The following is an 18,199-nucleotide window of genomic DNA, read 5'->3' on the forward strand; positions in this document are numbered from 1 at the left end:
ATATATATATAAGGGTAGTCTACAAAATAGGTGGCACAAACCATGAGGCGGCAATTAAGAGAATTTAGAGTAGGTGTGAGCAGTTAGCCAAGTGGGTGTGAGTGAAAGACCAAGTGTTCTTAGTCTACACAAGAAGGATTAGTGCATGTTAGTAGGGATAATTGAAAGATAAAATCTTAGTAAGTTGGTTAAGATAAAAATGGTGGAAATTAGAAAGATTAAAAAACGCTTTTGAAAAAATTAGGAGTTCTAAAGAACAAAATGAACTTAATTGAGGGCACACATGCACATAAATAAATTAATAAGTATAAATTATTAAAAAGGATAAGATGACAAGAGAAAAAGAATAATGAAATTAAATAACGAGAGAGAGAGAGAGAGAGAGAGAGAGAGAGAGAGTAATCAAGGAAAATAAATTATATAATAAAAGTAAGTTAAAAATGTTATATAAGAAAAATAGAAATTTGTAAGGAGAGAGAAAAGAGATGATAAAATTAAGGAAATGTAAATATTAAAGAAGGAAAAACATTAAGGAAAGATAATGTGAAGTGAAATTTAAATATTGATAAGAAATAAAGATTTTAACAACAAATAGAAAGTGACTCAACTTAATCTTAAAGTATATAAAGATATATGAGAACCAAAAGTACAATAAAAGGGAAATGGAAAAAGCAAAAAAGAAAAAGAAAAAGAGATGTAAAAAGTATTGAAATATATAAAATATTATCTAAAAGTCAAAGAAATAATCTAAAATTTAGAGAGAACAATAAAGAATAATATATCAAAGGGAGAGATTATTAATCATGAATATATTAAAGGAAAGATGATACAAGGTGAAAATAAAAGGATGCTTTTTTAAATAATTGGGTATGTGTGCACTTGGGTAATGGCTACCAAAAAGGTCTTTTGTTTGTTTGTGTGTGTGTGTGTGTGTGTGTGTGTGTGTGTGTGAGCGAGAGAGAGAGAGAGAGAGAGAGAGAGAGAGAGAGAGAGAGAGAGGGTATTACAACTCACATAGTTCGTATAGAAGGGCTACTATTGTGGCAAGTCTCTTCCTTGCGGTCAACTCATTTGGTGGAGAATGACACGGCTATATATTGGATGAGGGTACTCCAAGCTACACCTGTGGTTTAGAGTAACTAGTGACGGAAAGCTAGTACATCACATAGCGGCCATGTGGCCATTTGTAAAGTAATTTTTGGTAGTATATCTTCTATTACTACGGAGAGAGAGAGAGAGAGAGAGAGAGAGAGAGAGAGAGAGAGAGAGAGAGAGAGAGAGAGAGAGAGAGAGAGAGAGAGAGAGAGAGAGAGAGAGAGAGCGCGCCAAAAGGGCACTTGTGTAATGGCTATTAAATAGGTTTTTTGTGTGTGCGTGCACACATCGAAACATGATTTTTCCACAATGACAAAGAGATGTAGAGAACTGCATTTTCCCATGACTTTGCCCCGTGCTAATACATTGGTGACGTGCATTGGTAACTTCGAGAATTATAATATGTCCCCATTGTATTGCACCATGTTATTAAATTCATGATTTATGATACATAATTAGTGTACAACACATGTACTATTTTTTGGTGTGAAATGCCAATCCTCTTGTGTATGAGGTCAACAACAATTACCATAAGGAAAGCTTGAATTTTTTAAACATAGATATTGTGGCATATTATAAATAGATGTAGATTCATGTCACATGTGCAAACCATGCATGTCTTATGCCACTGCCATCAGTAAATACACTAGATAAATATAAATATAGCCGTGATCTCTCTCTCTCTCTTCTCTCTCTCTCTCTCTCTCTCTCTCTCTCTCTCTCTCTCACACACACACACACACACACACGCACACGCACACGCACACGGTGGTAACTAGGGAGACCGCCACTCTAGAGAGGAGTAGCTGAGCACAACAAAATCAATGGTGTTAACCATGTGTGTGTGTGTACGAGAGAGAGTGTGTAGCATAGTCCATGTCCGAAAGTAATGTAGAATTGGGAATATGAATCATCAAAATTTTAAATATAATAAAGGGAAGGAGGCAAAAGTTGTGTGGCATCCACATGGATTTTTGACCCTATTTTCATGCTTTCCACATTCTTTTATATGTGTGTGTGTGTGTGTAAAGCATAGAGGAGGGGTGCTTGAAAGTGATAATGGTAACATGAAGACATTATAATGGTAGAGCATTGAGGAGGCTTTCCACATTCGCGCGTGTGTGTGTGTGTGTGTGTGTGTAGCATTGAGGAGGGGTGCTTGAAAGTGATAATGGTAGTAGGGAGATGCTATAATGATGGCTAGCAACATTGAGTTGGTCGGAACATTAAGACAAACAATCTCTCTCTCTCTCTCTCTCTCTCTCTCTCTCTCTCTCTCTCTCTCTCTCTCTCTCTCTCTCTCTCTCTCTCTCTCTCTCTCTACTAAGGAAAACGAGATAGTGATTAGAATTAGGCACACTATATGCATTTTGAGACTTGTATTTGATACTTGGAATCATGTCTAAGGCATCTCCTATTTGTCAAGTAATATTGGGGAGAGTATAATTTGTGAATTGAAGGTTAGAATAAAAGGATAAATTATGCACGGTGCTAATTTCTTTTAATGTAGAGAGTACATCCTCAAAGGCAAGCAAATTGATGCAATAATTATAAATGAAAGCTAGCCCTCATAATATACACGTTTATAATGTATAGGTAAGAATTTTACATTCATCCAAGGGACATGACACATAGATTTGAACAATTTTCATGACATTAAATCTGTCCTCCTTCTTTCTCTCTCTCTTTCCATTGAGAAGTTTTATTTGAAAAATTAGCTAAATTGCACATATATTTTTTATGTGAACATCCATACATGCAATTTAAACACTTTCCAAGCATGCATGTATGTATGCTTAAAACAATTTAAGCATGCATGTATGTATGCTAGCTAGAGCCCAGAGCTCCAATTATTTTTAACGCTTTGAAAGAAAAAAGAGAAGACTTGCTTAACATCACATCAAGGGAGACCACTACAAGATAATTGGTTATTAAAATTTACAACATTAGTACTCTTCAAATTAAGAGATATCCTCACCTCCAATAATATTTATAGCTATCAAAATTGCATAATTGCTTGCACATGCAATTGGATAGCTATAAATATTATTGGAGGTTTTTATCCAATTGCACATGCAATTGGATAAAAACCTAAAAAACATAATACAGGTGCAATTTATCACAATCTCAAGAGGTATGCATTAATATTTCTAACATGTGCTTTGTTACTTTCCCTTACGTTTTTAGAGGTTAAAATTTGAACATGGTGTGAATTAAAAAGGTAGGATCTCACCCTTTCCTTGTACTCAAGTGGCTAGTTTGGATTCTTCTATGGTACTATCATATTTATATACATTGGAGCTCTCTCTCTCTCTTTCTCTCTCACGCAAGCGCACACGCTCAAAAAGATTCCAAAGAACAAGATAAACAATGCATGTTGAAGTCACAATCAAAGAGAGAAACCTTCCTTAAAGAGGAACGACCCAATTACATTATAAATTATTGTCTAGATAACTATCAAAATAAAACAGAGCCTTCACACTATCTAGAAGATTACTTAGCCTAGTAGGGTTTTCCATTTGTGAGCTCTTAGTCATTCTTTCAGCTTTTAAACATATGCTTATGCTTATAGATAAATTATTGTCTAGATAACTATCAAAATAAAATAGAGCCTTCACACTATCTAGAAGATCACTTAGCCTAGTAGGGGTTTCCATTTGTGAGCTCTTAGTCATTCTTTCAGCTTTTAAACATATGCTTATGCTTATATATGTACAAATGAAGTCAACCTTTCAAACACATATTTATACATGTAGATTAAGTAGTAGCTCATGTGATACCATTTACATTTATAGGATTGTCATTCCTCCAAAAGTAGATTAAGTAGTAGCTCATGTGATACCATTTACATTTATAGGATTGTCATTCCTCCAAAAGTGATTTTCCATCTCATGAATAAAGGAGTTTGTTTGACTAGGATTGTCTTGAAGCAAGTTGTTTTCGTGTCCAATACCAAAAAGTAGGCTTGATGATTTTCCACAAAGAAGTGGGAGCAAGTGCACAGCCTTTTCTTTATGCTGAAGAGGACTATGGGAAGAGGGTCGCAAAAGTGGCCTTTTTGGTGCAGGATAGTCAAATTTTCCTTTGATTATAGGATTTAATGTTTCATTTAAAGAAACTATGCATCACTAACTTATGGGATTAACATGTAGTAAGGTTAAAATCTATGCGTATTAATACTTTTTATGGTCTTCATCAAATAATCAACATTAGAAGTATTGACGTTGCTTGTTTTAGTATGCATATTCTTAAGAAACCCATCACCATTAGAAGTATTGTGAATGACAACAAATAATCGACATTAGAAGTATTGATGCTCGTTAATGGGGCAGAAAATAAGTGTGTGCACAACCATTTCTTCTTGTTTTAGCTCTCCATAAGACATGGCTTGAAATACAAGAGAAATTTGTGAAAGGTATGATGTTAGTGGGGCCTCATGATAATCATGGACTATGTGTAAGACTCGGCTGTTAGTTGCTAAGAATATGATTCAATTATTCAAAATAAACAAGAATGTGAAAAGAGGGGGATGCCCTCTCTCTCTCTCTCTCTCTCTCTCTCTTTCTCAACCAACCCCCCCCCCCCAAAAAAAACCATAATAGGTCGAGGCTCATTTTAATTTGCATGCAATGTACTGTGCATTTACATAGCCACTAGTTATTCTAGGCTTGTATCCAACGCTTTTGAGTTGCCTTTTTGCCTCAAGGGACTTTGAGATTGTAGAAAAACCACTGGAGACATGACATAACATAGCACGGAAACATACATACCTTTGAGGTGGGGAAAACTTGTGAGCTATAAGAAAGTAATGAGGGAAGAACCATTTGATCTAACCAAAGAGAGGAAAAACTCTCTCTCTCTCTCTCTCTCTCTCTCACACACACACACACACACACACGCACCCACGCACATGTTCTCTCTACCACACACACACACATATGGGGTTAGGAAAAGGATGGTGGGGCGTGGAAGAGTGCATACTTGTCATCTCTATGTTAGATGTGCATATATAAAGGCGGGGAACGGGAGGACCTGGTGTGAATGTAATCTCGAACCGTAGGCAACCATACTATATATAAAGGCCCATGGCCTCACTTCTTCAACTCGCATTTCTTTGTAAAGCCCCCCCCCCCCCTCCCCTTCCCCCCCTCTGCGCTGCTGCTCCCCTTCACTTCCTCCAGTTTCCCCCGGGTCTCACTAACCCTAGTCCGCCTCAGAAGCCTTACTTTCTCTCAGAAGCCCTGATTCTTCTTCTGAAACCCTAAATCCTCACAGAGACCGATTCTGCCCCAGCAAAGTTCATCGCCATAGCCCGCTTGGAGCAGCATCAACACAGGCTTTTTAAGGCGTTGCTCGTGTTGCTTTTCTGGTCCTCTAGCTTAAAAGCACCTTTCGGAGGAGCTTTTTCACTCAAAGGTTGGTGGGAGCAGGGTTTTTCGTTGTCTCATACATGCAATTTCGACATTTTTGAATCTCTCAGAATCTGGCCAGGTCGATTGTTTTTCTGTAACTGAAGTCCTGCTCATATATACGCTTCCCCCCGCATCATTTAGAGGGAATAAACTTTTCAGAAACAGGCTAAATTAAATTTAGCCTCAGTTTAGGCAGCCTTTTCCACAACAAGATCAAGTACTCCAAGATTTATAGGAGGAGGTGCTCTTGGACATATATGAAGTGGTGCTGGATTCAGAGATCTTTGGCTTGTATGTCTTTCCGGCTTCCTTGCATACATCGCCTCATCATCAAAGGATTCGTCACCTTGGAACCCCATATCGGTTGCAGAAATCTGTGCCTCTCCAGGTTTCACATGGTTTGCCTAACATCCCGGGATCCAGTACTGGTTTGTTGCTTGCCATCAAGAGGGGATAGACACAGGAGCTCTTTTTTTAGTCCATACTTCTTGCTAGATGATTTGCGAAGTGGTGCAGATGAGGCGAGATCATGGAGATCATGGCTTTGCCTGTCTGATCCAGTAGTTTCTGGCCTGTCTATTGTTAGCAGGCAGATGCTCATTTGATCCAGTGATTTTTGGAATGCTTATTACCAGGTGAGATTGTGGCTAATTACTTAATCCCATTTGATCCAGGATGGGGACCAAAGGAAAAATGATGTTTGACTTGAACGAACTTCCGGAAGATGAGAGTGATATGCTTCCTTCTAGTGAATTGGAACCCCAGTCAGTGCAGCCATCCAAGGAACCTGAACATCAGTGCATGCAGCCATCGAAGGAACCTGAACCTCAGTTTGTCAGGCCATCCCTCGAGGTAGGGAACACAGAACCGTCTATGGATCCTCCTCCAGCACATCAGGTGGATATAGCGCCCCTTCCATTGGGGCAGCATCCTCTTTCATGTTTCCGTCCTTTTGTGAGGCTGATCTCGAAGGGCATAACTTCAGATGAGCCTATGCTCAATGTGAAGGAAGAGTTTTCCTTCAGGAGTACTCTTGATAAGCAGAACATAAGTGGGGTTACTTCCTCCCCATCTTCAATGTTGAACTTGTCAATCACGAAGCCGGGTGCTCAAAATGGTGAGTTGAAGGATTTGAAAACTGTGAAAGTTGAAGATGCCTCATCAAAAAATACACCAGAAATTGCAATGGGGGATGGTGAACTTGGATGTCCAGGGAAAGTGAACAATGGCCACAACAATTTGGGACTTGAAGGTTGTATTACTTTTTTTTTTAATAACTTTTCTAGTCAGAAGTTTTTTATTTTGAGTTGGGATGGTGTGTATTCAAGGTTTGCAATCCATTGCAGATATTGGCGAGAGCGTGGAAGGGCAGCAAGTTCCTTCAGAGAAGGCCATTTGCAGCACAGATGAAACTTCAGGGAGTCCCCTTTGTGAAGGGTTTGTTAAGGATGCATCAGAGATGCTGGAAATTTCATCTCTTAGTGCAGGCGGGCAAGCTGCAAGAGAGTTACAGGAAAATGTATTGCTCCGATCTGTGCCAATTGATGGTTCTGTCAAAACAGATGTATTAAGGGGAAATCAATCAACTGTGGAAAATAAGCTTTCTTCAAGTTTTGGAAAGAGGGGAAGATCAGACCACAAAGATGCAATGCTTGGGAAGAAGCGTAATCGGCAAACTATGTTTTTGGATGTAAGGGAAGCTGCTAAACAAGCTCCTCCTCCTAAAACTCCCACTACAAAGAAAAGTTCTACATCTTCATTTCCTTTTCGCAATCCCAAAGATGCACCTAAGACTCCACTTGCTCAGTTTACAGTTGACACAAGGCCGAAGGATTTAAAGAACAGTCTTTCGAGTGACGGTGTCAGGGGGCCCATGGGTGCAAGCTCATCGGATTTGAAAGCAAACATCATTACATCCTCGGAAGGATTAATACACGATGGGCTAATGCAAGTGCAAATTCCAGCAAAGAAAATTGTGCCATCTCTTGTAGATAATGCAGTTGAAGGTTCTTCACCAGCACCTACATCCACACCTCTAAGGCATAACTCTTGGAAGCAAGGAGAAGGGGATGATAAACTGAAAGGGTCTCAGTTCTCGAAACCTGTTGTGGGAAAGCATCCTGCAGGAGGGCAGGGGAAGCTAGGAGGAGAGGAGAAGCCAACTAATTATTTAAGGCCACTTGCAAAGAAAAACCCAAATAGTTTCAGGAAACAAGCTGCATATTCTCAGGATTCTTCCATAGAACGCTTACATCGAGAGGCCACTTGTGACAAGCTGTGGAAATCACCTGGTTTGTACTCGAACATGGTGTCTCATGCATTTGAACTCTAGGGCTACTTATTTTGTATTTTTGTACAAACTTGAGGGGTAATCAAATGTGGGATAGGGTTTCATGTGTCCTCACACTCAAGTGGTGGTGATGCAAACACAGCAGCCACTTCAATGCTGAGTCCAGTTGAACGAGGGCTGTGCGTGTGCATCCTTTTGCAATCTGGTATTGCAATTACTTGATCGAGACAGCGCATGTTGATAGGCAACATTGCTGCAAATGGCGTCTGTGAGCACATCTTTGAGGTCAAGGGAATTCCTAAACATGTCAGCAACTGGAATTACTGGATGTACTTGTGGTCAAGTAGCCTTTCTGCCACACATTCAATGCCATCGATGGTTGTAATTGCATGGAGGCTAAGATACCTTCAGGATCACCGAGATATGATTATTCAGTGCACATTCAAGCTGATGTATCTGAGTTTCCGTCTGGTGATTTGGGGTCACAGGGAGTACTACTTGTCTTGAGTGGATGATGTTTGGGTTTTTATTTTAGGCCTGAATTGTAACCTTGCAGTTTTTAGAGCGCATGTGTGTGAAGTGTTTTGAAAATAGGTTAATAGGTTTACTCACAAGTGACAGAACTAACTGAAACAGTATGATTTCCTGTCTATCCATGGGTCACATGTGTAACTACTTTGTAATTCATGCAGGTGAAGCGGAACTTCAGTGTGTTCCTGGTAGTTTTGATTCTGTTCAGGAGTATGTTAATGTGTTTGAGCCACTGCTCTTTGAAGAGTGCAGAGCACAGCTACATAGTACGTGGGAGGAATTGTGTGAGGGAGTAACAAAGGATCCGCATTTCCAAGTCTCTGTGAAGATTGTTGAAAAGCGTGAAAGAGGTAATGCCTTACTGATTGAACAGCTATGCCTTTTAAAGACAAAAGAAACGTAGCATTAATTGATAAATTGGCAGCCCAGAGACAGCTGCCTATCTGTGTTTATTTGTCATGATTTTTTGGTTTTCAGGCTGGTATGATCTGGTGCTTCTTCCTATTGAAAGTCAGGGTAGATTAGGATTTAAAGAGGGCGATGTTGCTGTTTTATCCACCCCAAAGCCTGGGTCAGGTATAACCTTTCACTTTAGGTCCTTGTTATGTGCACACCCTGTCTAGCTGGTTTTTGACTGGGGACCGGTTCAACAGTATTTGTTTTAAGAGGCTCTTTATTTTTTCTCGGGTTTGTAGAGGAGGCTTAGAAGCATGCTTGTTTTACCTTCCCTCCTTAATCTGTCTGTTGACTGTTGTGTTTGTTTTTGATGATTTACCAACAGCTGGGAGAATGAGGCGAATTAACGGTTCTAGTTTAAGTGAATCTCCTGAAACAGAAGTTTCAAGTCGGACAGCTGGCATTATTCGGCGCTATGTGCCTGTCGATGTTCGTGACCTTCATGGAGCCATTCTCCACTTCTATGTAGGTGAAAGGTATGGGCTTCCGTGCTAGCTGTAAATTGAAGATCTGGACTAGGTTGATATGTATGGGTTGTGGTGAAGCTTCCTTTTGACTGAGGAGATGTCTTTTTGCAAGCAGCAGTGCCAGCTCAAGCAATGAAGAATCGATAAAAAAAAAGTATCAATCTAAAGGATCTATGTGGTACTTGACCGTGCTTGGATCTCTTGCGACAACTCAACGTGAATATGTAGCATTGCATGCTTTCCAGCACCTTCAATCTCAGGTTGATGATTGGATTTGTGTTGAAGCCAGCATCTCTTGCTTACATTGATCCTGAATTCTCATATTTTCTTGTCACGGAAATGCGCCTGCTTACCTTTTGCAAAATACCTTGTGCAGATGATCAAAGCCATACTAAATCCTAAGCCAGAGCTTTTTCCTCGCTACGAAGAGGAACCTCCAGCCATGCCTGATTGTTTCACACAGTCTTTTGTGCAGCATCTTCATAGAAACTTCAATAACCCACAACTGGCTGCAATCAAATGGGCAGCTATGCACACTGCAGCAGGTTTGCTTATTTCTAATGGGGCTGGAAAACGCCAGGATTTGTGGCCCTTCACTCTTGTTCAAGGGCCCCCTGGCACTGGTAAAACACACACTGTTTGGGGAATGCTAAATGTAATTCATCTTGTCCAGTATCAGAGGTATTATGCAGCATTATTGAAAAAGCTTGCACCGGATAGTCTGAAAACAGATGAGTCTGCCAATGAAAGTGCCCCAGGTCATGGGGGGGGTTTAGGCTCGATCGATGATGTGTTACAGAAGATGGATCAGAACTTAGCAAGAATACTTCCTAAGCTATGCCCAAAGCCTAGGATGCTAGTGTGTGCTCCTTCCAATGCTGCCACAGATGAGTTGCTTACAAGAGTGTTAGAAAGGGGATTTATTGATGGAGAGATGAAAGTGTATCGACCTGATGTTGCTCGTGTTGGTGTGGATACACAGACGAGGGCCTCACAAGCTGTCTCTGTGGAACGAAGGTCAGACCACCTTTTAGGAATGTCAAGGGATGATGTTTTAGCTTGGTTGCAACAACTTCGTTCTAGAGAAATGGGTTTGGCTCAGCAAATGGCTTCCTTGCAGAAGGAATTAGCCACGGCTGCTGCTGCCCGGTCACAGGGTTCGGTAGGTGTGGATCCAGATGTTCTTGCTGCTCGTGACCAATCCCGAGATACAAAGTTGCAGCAACTGGCTGCTATTGTAGAAGACAGGGATAAAGTGCTGGTTGAAATGTCACGTTTTTTTATTGTAGAAGGTCGCTTCCGAGGTGGCTTTGGATATTCATTGGAGGATGCTCGTGCTAAGTTGGAGGCCAGTTTTGCAAATGAAGCAGAGATTGTATTCACAACAGTTTCAAGTAGCGGCAGACGTCTTTTTAACCATCTTACTCATGGTTTTGACATGGTAGTGATTGATGAGGCTGCTCAAGCTAGTGAAGCAGCTGTTTTACCACCACTGAGCTTGGGTGCTGCGCGCTGTGTTTTGATTGGTGATCCTCAGCAATTGCCAGCCACTGTCATTAGTCGTGCTGCTCATACCTTACAGTATAGTCGAAGCTTGTTTGAGCGATTTCAGCAGGGAGGTTGTCCTACTATGCTGTTGTCTGTCCAATATCGCATGCACCCTCAGATAAGGGATTTTCCCTCAAGGTATTTTTACCAAGGCCGCCTTGTAGATAGTGATAGTGTGTCATCTTTACCAGATGAGCCATATCACGCTGACACTCTCTTAAGGCCATATGTTTTTTATGATATCAGTCATGGCAGGGAGTCACATAAGGGGAATTCTGTCTCTTATCAGAATGTCACGGAAGCCCATTTTGCAGCTCAGTTGTACGAGTATTTACAAAACTTCATAAAAGCAGCAGGAATTGGTAAGGTTTCTGTGGGTGTTATTACACCCTACAAGTTGCAGCTGAAGTGTTTGCAACAGGAGTTTGGTTCTGTTCTGGGTTCTGATGCTGATAGCAAATCAGTGTACATAAACACAGTGGATGCATTTCAAGGACAGGAGCGAGATGTCATTATAATGTCCTGTGTACGTGCATCGAGTCATGGAGTTGGTTTTGTTGCTGATATTCGCAGAATGAATGTGGCTCTTACACGAGCTCGTCGTTGCCTTTGGGTATGCTTTCTTGACCCATCATTTTTATGTATTATGATAAGTAATGACCTCTAGCTATGCTTTTGAGCTCATATTTGAAACCTGGAGCTTTTGTTGAAGATATGCTGTTGGTGTTTATGATGGGGGTGTAAAGTTTGAAGAATTAAATTAGCTATCATGCAAACAGGTATAATGGTAGTAGATATGGCAGGGTACTTTTTTGACATGCATGCGATGAAGTTTATGGTTTGAGGCTTGTAGAGTAGTAATTTTGTAGTTAAAGATTGCTTTCTTGTCAATTTTGGGGAACGAATTGAACTTTCCATTGAGGTAGCATGCAGGGTGTTTTACCCTTGCTTAGGTGCTTCGTATCGAGTTTGGACAGCTTGGGCCAGTGCAGCCCCTCTTGTTTATGCATTTTGAAGCTCTTGTTGTGGGGGACTCTCTTTTGACTTCATGGTAGAGTTTGCGGTGGGATTTAGAAGTGCGTGCAAATGGAACTCTGTAGTAGATTCTTGAATGGGGATCTCCCCCCTTGACAGAATGGGTGCTGCACTTTACATTAGCATTGTGTACTGCACTTTACCTGATAGTACCATGTCGCAATTGCTGCAGAAATTCCATGCATTTCAGTTCATATTTCAATCAAGCTGTAGGGTGGAGGCCAGAATTGTGGGTACAAGTAAACAGCAGCAAGTTAGTGGGTCAATAGCAAAACTCTAGAGAGCAGCAGTAGTGCTATGGGATATCAAGATACCTTTTTTTTTTGTTGCTTGGTTAAATACTTCATTAGTGCTACTGGGATTTTGTTTTGCTTTAACTCTTCAAGCTTGTGTGTGTGTGTGTGTGCGTGAAAAATTGCATTGAAAAGGTTTCAGTACCATACTATGCAAAGTACGGTACATTTCGAATAACTATTAGTACTTGGGACACAGTTTATTTATAATTTCTCTTCTAAAGAATGTAAGGTCATTTATAATTATGATTTTCTTTAATGGCTCATCTCTTATGGGTGCTATACAATTATAATATTGTTTATGTACTCGCAGTACCATAAGGAAAGCTATTTGTTTTTCAAAACCCTGAATTCATTATTCTGGTTCTGTATGGATATGATAGTATGAGCACCACACTGGTGGTGCATGTGTTATGTAGCATCATTAATGTTTTATCTTAATATACAGCATGCTAAATGTTGGTTTACTTCTTCATCAATATTCTCTTACAGGTTGTGGGTAATGCGGCAGCGCTTGTGCAGTCAGAGGACTGGGCTGCCCTGGTTGCTGATGCAAAAGAAAGAGGTTGTTTTGTAAGCATGAACTCTGCCTCCGTGAAAAGTCTTCTTGCTTCTTCACGAAATAATAACACTGCAGCTCCTCCAAACAGAGCTCCTGGATTGCTAAGAGCTCCTAGGCCTCTTGGCCACATAAACAAAAGTGGAACACCTGACTCTGGAGCTGAAACCAAATTGTTAGAAAGTATTGACAACCAAGGCAGTGCTAAAGAGGGTGCTGAGAATCTTGCTGCACAGTCTATTGATTCAGGTGGAGACACTGTGGATGATGCTAAGGACAACAGGAGATTAATTGATCATGCTTATGCAGGGTCTAGTAAGACTTCTACTCAGTCTGCAAGACCTGACAGGAGTTCTGTAAAACAGGTGCGGCGGAGCAAAGGTTTTTGAATCCAGCTGCTCAGTTCCTTCAGGTATTAATTTGGCTTTGACCTTTGTGTAGAAAGAATACCTATTTAAATAACTGGTTTCTGTCTGCAACGCGTGTGTGTGTGATTCTCTCTCTATTAATGTTAGCAGAAGGCCAAGATGACCTATGAGACCAAAGACATGTCATAAAGACCATGCTGATCTAACTAAAATCTGTGGTCTAGCAAAAAGAAAACATTCACAAAAACATTGTTCTAGTCAATTAGTAGGTTTGCTATGCCAAGCATCATGTGTAATCACCTTCACCAAAAATCATTTGGTTTTGGTTTTGGTTTGGACTTACAAAAATTCTTAATGAGAGCGCTACCCTCACAATAGACTGCCCACTTGCCTTCTCTGACTTTGGCTAATCATTCACTCTTGCATCGGAGTTAATTCCTCAATGATCCATATCGTTGCGCCCTTAATTTTGCATGAGAAGTGATTATTGCATGATTATCTTGACGTGAAACGTTCACGATAGTATAGCTCATTGGCATGGCTTCACGTGTAAGCCCAGCTGGGTGTGCAGTGACAGACTCAACCACGTGTCCAAGAGATAAAGATAGAGAGAGGGGAGAGAGAGAAAAGGGAATAGGGATCTTGCAGTATACATCACATTGAGCAGGGAACAAGCCCCCCTCCCTTTCTTGAATTTATTTAGGAATAATCCACGGGCAGGCTGGCTAGGATCAATACAATCAATGAATACAAAACAAAGAGATATGGGGATGTAGGATATCCAAGTCGATGTCGATGTCGAGGCATGAGATCTCTGATGTCAAGCACACCATGGGGATGACCCACAAGTATCTCTTACCGGGCTAGTATCAAATCTAATACCCAAATCCAAATCCAATGAATCCAAGTCCAATGAATCCAAATCCAAGTGCAGATCCTGGTCTAAATTTCATGTTCATGTCCAAGTTCCATGCCCAAGCTCTATGTCCAAGTTCTACATATTCATGTCCAAGTTTCATGTCCAAGCTCTATGTACAAGTTCATATCCAAGTTCCAATCCAAGTTCAAGTAGTCCAAGTTCCAATGAGTAATCTCCACAACTCTTTACAACCTTGTTGATGAAGAAAACCATGGAAAAGCTCGTTTTGGTAAGAAATTTGATATAAAACTTGTTTTGATAGTTTTTGGGCGATAAAAACCTCCAAAAAGCAGTTTTTAGGGTTTCTGAAATTTTTTTTTTGTCCGTACAGCTTTGTACATGTCCGTATAGCTTGGTACATGTGTCTGTATTGCCCGTGCATATATCCATACAAGTCTAGGGCTGATCGTACATACAAGTCTAGGGTTGATCGTACATCTGAAAAGTAAGTTGAAGAAGTTGTTGATAGCGACGAAGAAGCTCTTCATGATCATAATGATGGCCACACACACTCCATGATCTTCTGTAATCTTCAATGATCTTGTTTATGGTACTATAAGAGAAGTCCAATTCTTTTTATACTTGTAAGAGACCTTGCTTTTTGCCAAAAAGCCTTGATGCTTTTGCTTTGCCTTTTTTATGCTTTGCTTTTGCTCTTTTTACTTTTATTAAAATATTACTCAACTTTTGGTGCTTTGCTTTTCTGATTTTAAGGCCTTGCTTTTTGGTCTTAGAGATGCTTTTAGAGAAAGCGTCTTAGCTTTTTGGTCCGGCTCAATCTCCTCTTTCCAATGGTGCCCTTCTTGGCTCACACACAGTCAACCTTGTTTAACTTTTTGCTTGTTCTTGCTTTTTGACTAAGAATGATGCTTTTTCTTAATCAAGCCTTATGGACTCTGTCCCCATGTCTTCTTCCACCTGTTTGGTGTTCGAGCATGAATTTCATCATGTGAAATAGAGCTAGGAGGGCCAAATAGTTACATTCTCTCCCTCTTATATCGTAGTTGTCCTTAACTGCGGGCCGCAAGTGTTCCAAGCATGTCCATATCCTCTAAGTACATCCTTATGTCCTTGGTATATCCATATATTCTTGTACATGTATATGTTTCAAGGTACATAAAGTATATCTATATGTTTCAAGGTACATCAAGTATATCCATATGTTTCAAGGTACATTAAGTACATCCATATGTTTTAAGGTACTAGACCCATCTGGTGAGCTTGTGAATATGATCTTTCCTCATATCTGTGGTGTCATTTGCTCATTTGGCAACATCTCTCTGTCTTATCACATGTGTTAGATAAAATAAATGCATACTCACCTTTTGCAAAAACTAGACACAAGCTAGTCAACAAACAAGTATGCATCATTCGTATCTACTGGGTACTCCAGGTACTAGCCAGGTAGTCTAGAGCCTAGGAGACTCCCACATGTTAAATCCAAGCATTGTCTATACATAAAAAACAACACACAAAGTCAAAGAAATTCAAACATACATCAATATATAATGGACAAGTAATGATCCTCCTATTCATAGATTGTCTTGTCTGTTTTCATCGAAACCGTGTTGAGTCATCTGGCCACTCGGATCGCTCAGACTATTCTCAAGGCCATCTGGTCTCTAGGTGTCAAATCTCCATAGGATCTCCTCGTAGAACGCTCTTGGTACATGACTCGAAACTTGTAAACAATGTTCCCACCGAGCCACGAGCTGAGCTAACTAGATGGACGAACCGACCAATCTCTATCTCGTGACGTCTCATACTGCCATGAAGCTATCCTTGCGAACCTCGAGACTGCTGTCGGCCTTGGCTGCATAAAGCTGGTGCACGTGTGCACTAGATCCAGGCTCTTGAATATAGAGCTCTCACAAAGACATGCGAGACTCTACGAACTAATGACTTACCTTGGCCAGGCACTTGGCCGGTCATCGGACGTCCACACTTGGGTGTCCCCTCGTTCATACTAGGGTGCTCGTCCGTTAGTCTATTCCTAACTCAGCTCGCCAATTAGCCTGCCTAGTTCCAAGCTTCCCCAACACATATGCTCGAAGCATATTTTCCAAAATCTGATTAACTTTTTCAGTCTGGCCATCAGAGTAAGGATGATCTGAGAAACTCAAATTCAAAGTTGTTTCCAACTTCTCAAAAACAAGTTTTTAAAAATCACTTGTAAACTTCACTGACTATGTCCTGTGGTAATCCATACAGTCTAAACAACTGCTTAATAAATTGCCTGGCTAATTGCATAGCTGTAATGGTTTTTCGAGTCGGTAAATATCTAGCCATTTTTGTCAAGCGATCTACCACAACCCAAATAGAATCGTGGCCTTGATGTGTTCTTGGCAATCCGGTAGTAAAACCCATGGAAATACTTTTCTATTTATTACCTGGGATTTGCAAAGGATGCAACATCCCAGTTTGTCTAAAGCGTTTAGCTTTATTTGCTTGACAAACTTTACACTTGGGAATATAATCTTCTACATATCCTTTCATCTTCGGCCAATAAAAAGTGTGTTTCACTAAGGATAATGTCTTGTGTACCCCAGGGTGTCTAGCAGAAGGGGCGTCGTGACACTCCTTAAGAATCTTGGACCTAATGTCGGGGATTTGTGGTACACAAATTTTGTCATTACGGAATAGTAAACCATTTCGAATCATCCACTGACCTCCTGCAGCTTGAATGGTAGGCTGCTCAGTCATTGAGTCTTGGTCAAACAATGAGTTCCCGTCTTGGATCTTTTGCCAAAATGGACCAAAATAACTATCGGTCCTGTAATATTTACACTAAAATGGTAAGCTTTTGAGTCATATTATTAGTTAAGTAGATACAAAATGAGTCATGACTCAAGAGTCAGGACTAAGCCTTAAGGAGACAGAATACATGGACGGACTCAAATGAGTCAATGACAAAAAAGTGTTGAAGACTAGAGGCTAGAGGCTAGAGCTAAGTAGTAAGGCCCATGAAATTTGAATCATGATCCATGAATGATCATCCACGTGAAGTGCTTGCCTCATGGTCATGGGTAGCTTGTGCCAAAGAAGCATCAAGCTCATCCTCAGTCTCATCCTCACTGGCATGCTGTTCTGCTCCTGCACCTCATCATCTGCCTTCTTGGTCACGCTCTTGCAAAGCATTCGCAAGTTCGCGCTGACGAAGACAACCCCGAGTCGGCTCCTCTTCCTAGAGGCAATGTGGTTGTAGGTACTCCAAAGTTGCTACAAGCAAGAGGAGCTGATGGCCTGGCTAAGTCACCTGTGCATCACGACAGCCATAGGAGCCATGAAATGACTTATACATCGAAAGTTGGTCCCTGATCTTGCACCTAACCGATGCATCAGGCACAAGATGATCCAAGAGATCCTCCATCCAGTGCTCACCTCCTGGTCGCTCTCCTACTTGTTGCCTTCGAATTCTAGGTCCACCACATAAGCTGCTACATGCAATGGATAGTAGTAGGAATTCCACCTTCCTAGACACAAGGCATGGATCTCCTCGTATCTGTCTTCGTCAGGCACGAAGTCTTTCAACTTCTCTATCATGCGATCCATGGTCTTGTAGACCTTGCCTATGCATGGTTGTATAGCGTCTACAATCCTCAATAGGTGGACTATGAGTGCCGGATGCATCATGAGATGAGATGAAGTACATCTCTTTGTGGGAATATGCAACCACGCTGTGAATACTCCTCTTGCGGGTGTCACTCCATCCATCCACAATGAGGGAGACTCCGTTCCTCTCCCATTGCCGCTGTGTTGTCGGCCGCTTGCTCTACAATGCGCTTCTCCTTCTCGAGCAATGTAGTGAGCAAGCTCTCGGATGAGGGGGGTGTATAGGTTGAGCCATACTCCCTAATCTTCTTAACCATGACCTTGAAGTATTCCGACCTATTTAAGAAAGTAATTTACTAATGAGAAGGAGACTAGGATGATGAAAACATGAATGATAAATTGGCAATGATCGATTGCACTTACCTAGCCGCTTGAAAGGTAATGTGGTCGTGGAAGAAGAAGCGGGCCACCGCCATATCCACCTCCTCCTTCAACTTGACCAATTCTCTCCAAGTGTAGATTGTCGTCGTGGGCCACGTAATGGTTGAGAGGCCGTGGAGATGGAGGGTGCCGGCGTCGTGAATGGAGTAACATTCGGATTTGATGGTGAAGGTGATGGTGTGCATGATCTCGATCCACCACATGACTCCATTGTAGAGGCTTGAGTTCCTCTC

General features: G+C 41.0%; 1 protein-coding gene across 5 annotated transcripts in view; it reads left to right on the top strand.

Moving 5' to 3' along the window:
• Positions 1-5,196: 5,196 nt before the first annotated feature.
• The window catches only part of LOC147608573 (uncharacterized), a 30,500-nt gene continuing 17,497 nt past the window's right edge, over positions 5,197-18,199 (top strand). For 2 of the 5 annotated variants that reach the window (XR_015264530.1, XM_086789494.1), the window contains exons 1-8: positions 5,197-6,759; positions 6,854-7,798; positions 8,490-8,678; positions 8,806-8,904; positions 9,110-9,260; positions 9,367-9,511; positions 9,628-11,412; positions 12,620-13,098. Coding sequence is in view for 4 of the 5 variants with exons in the window: in XM_086789494.1 (XP_086645620.1) it covers positions 6,183-6,759; positions 6,854-7,798; positions 8,490-8,678; positions 8,806-8,904; positions 9,110-9,260; positions 9,367-9,511; positions 9,628-11,412; positions 12,620-13,075 (4,347 nt within the window). In the remaining variant the exon portion in view is untranslated. The remainder of the gene's footprint in view (positions 6,760-6,853; positions 7,799-8,489; positions 8,679-8,805; positions 8,905-9,109; positions 9,261-9,366; positions 9,512-9,627; positions 11,413-12,619; positions 13,099-18,199) is intronic. The other 3 variants (XM_086789497.1, XM_086789495.1, XM_086789496.1) reach the window with 3 other exon arrangements.

The sequence above is a fragment of the Cibotium barometz genome, chromosome 53 (genome assembly GCF_041138505.1).
Source record: "Cibotium barometz isolate CiBa-2024 chromosome 53, ASM4113850v1, whole genome shotgun sequence".
Classification (NCBI taxonomy): domain Eukaryota; kingdom Viridiplantae; phylum Streptophyta; class Polypodiopsida; order Cyatheales; family Cibotiaceae; genus Cibotium; species Cibotium barometz.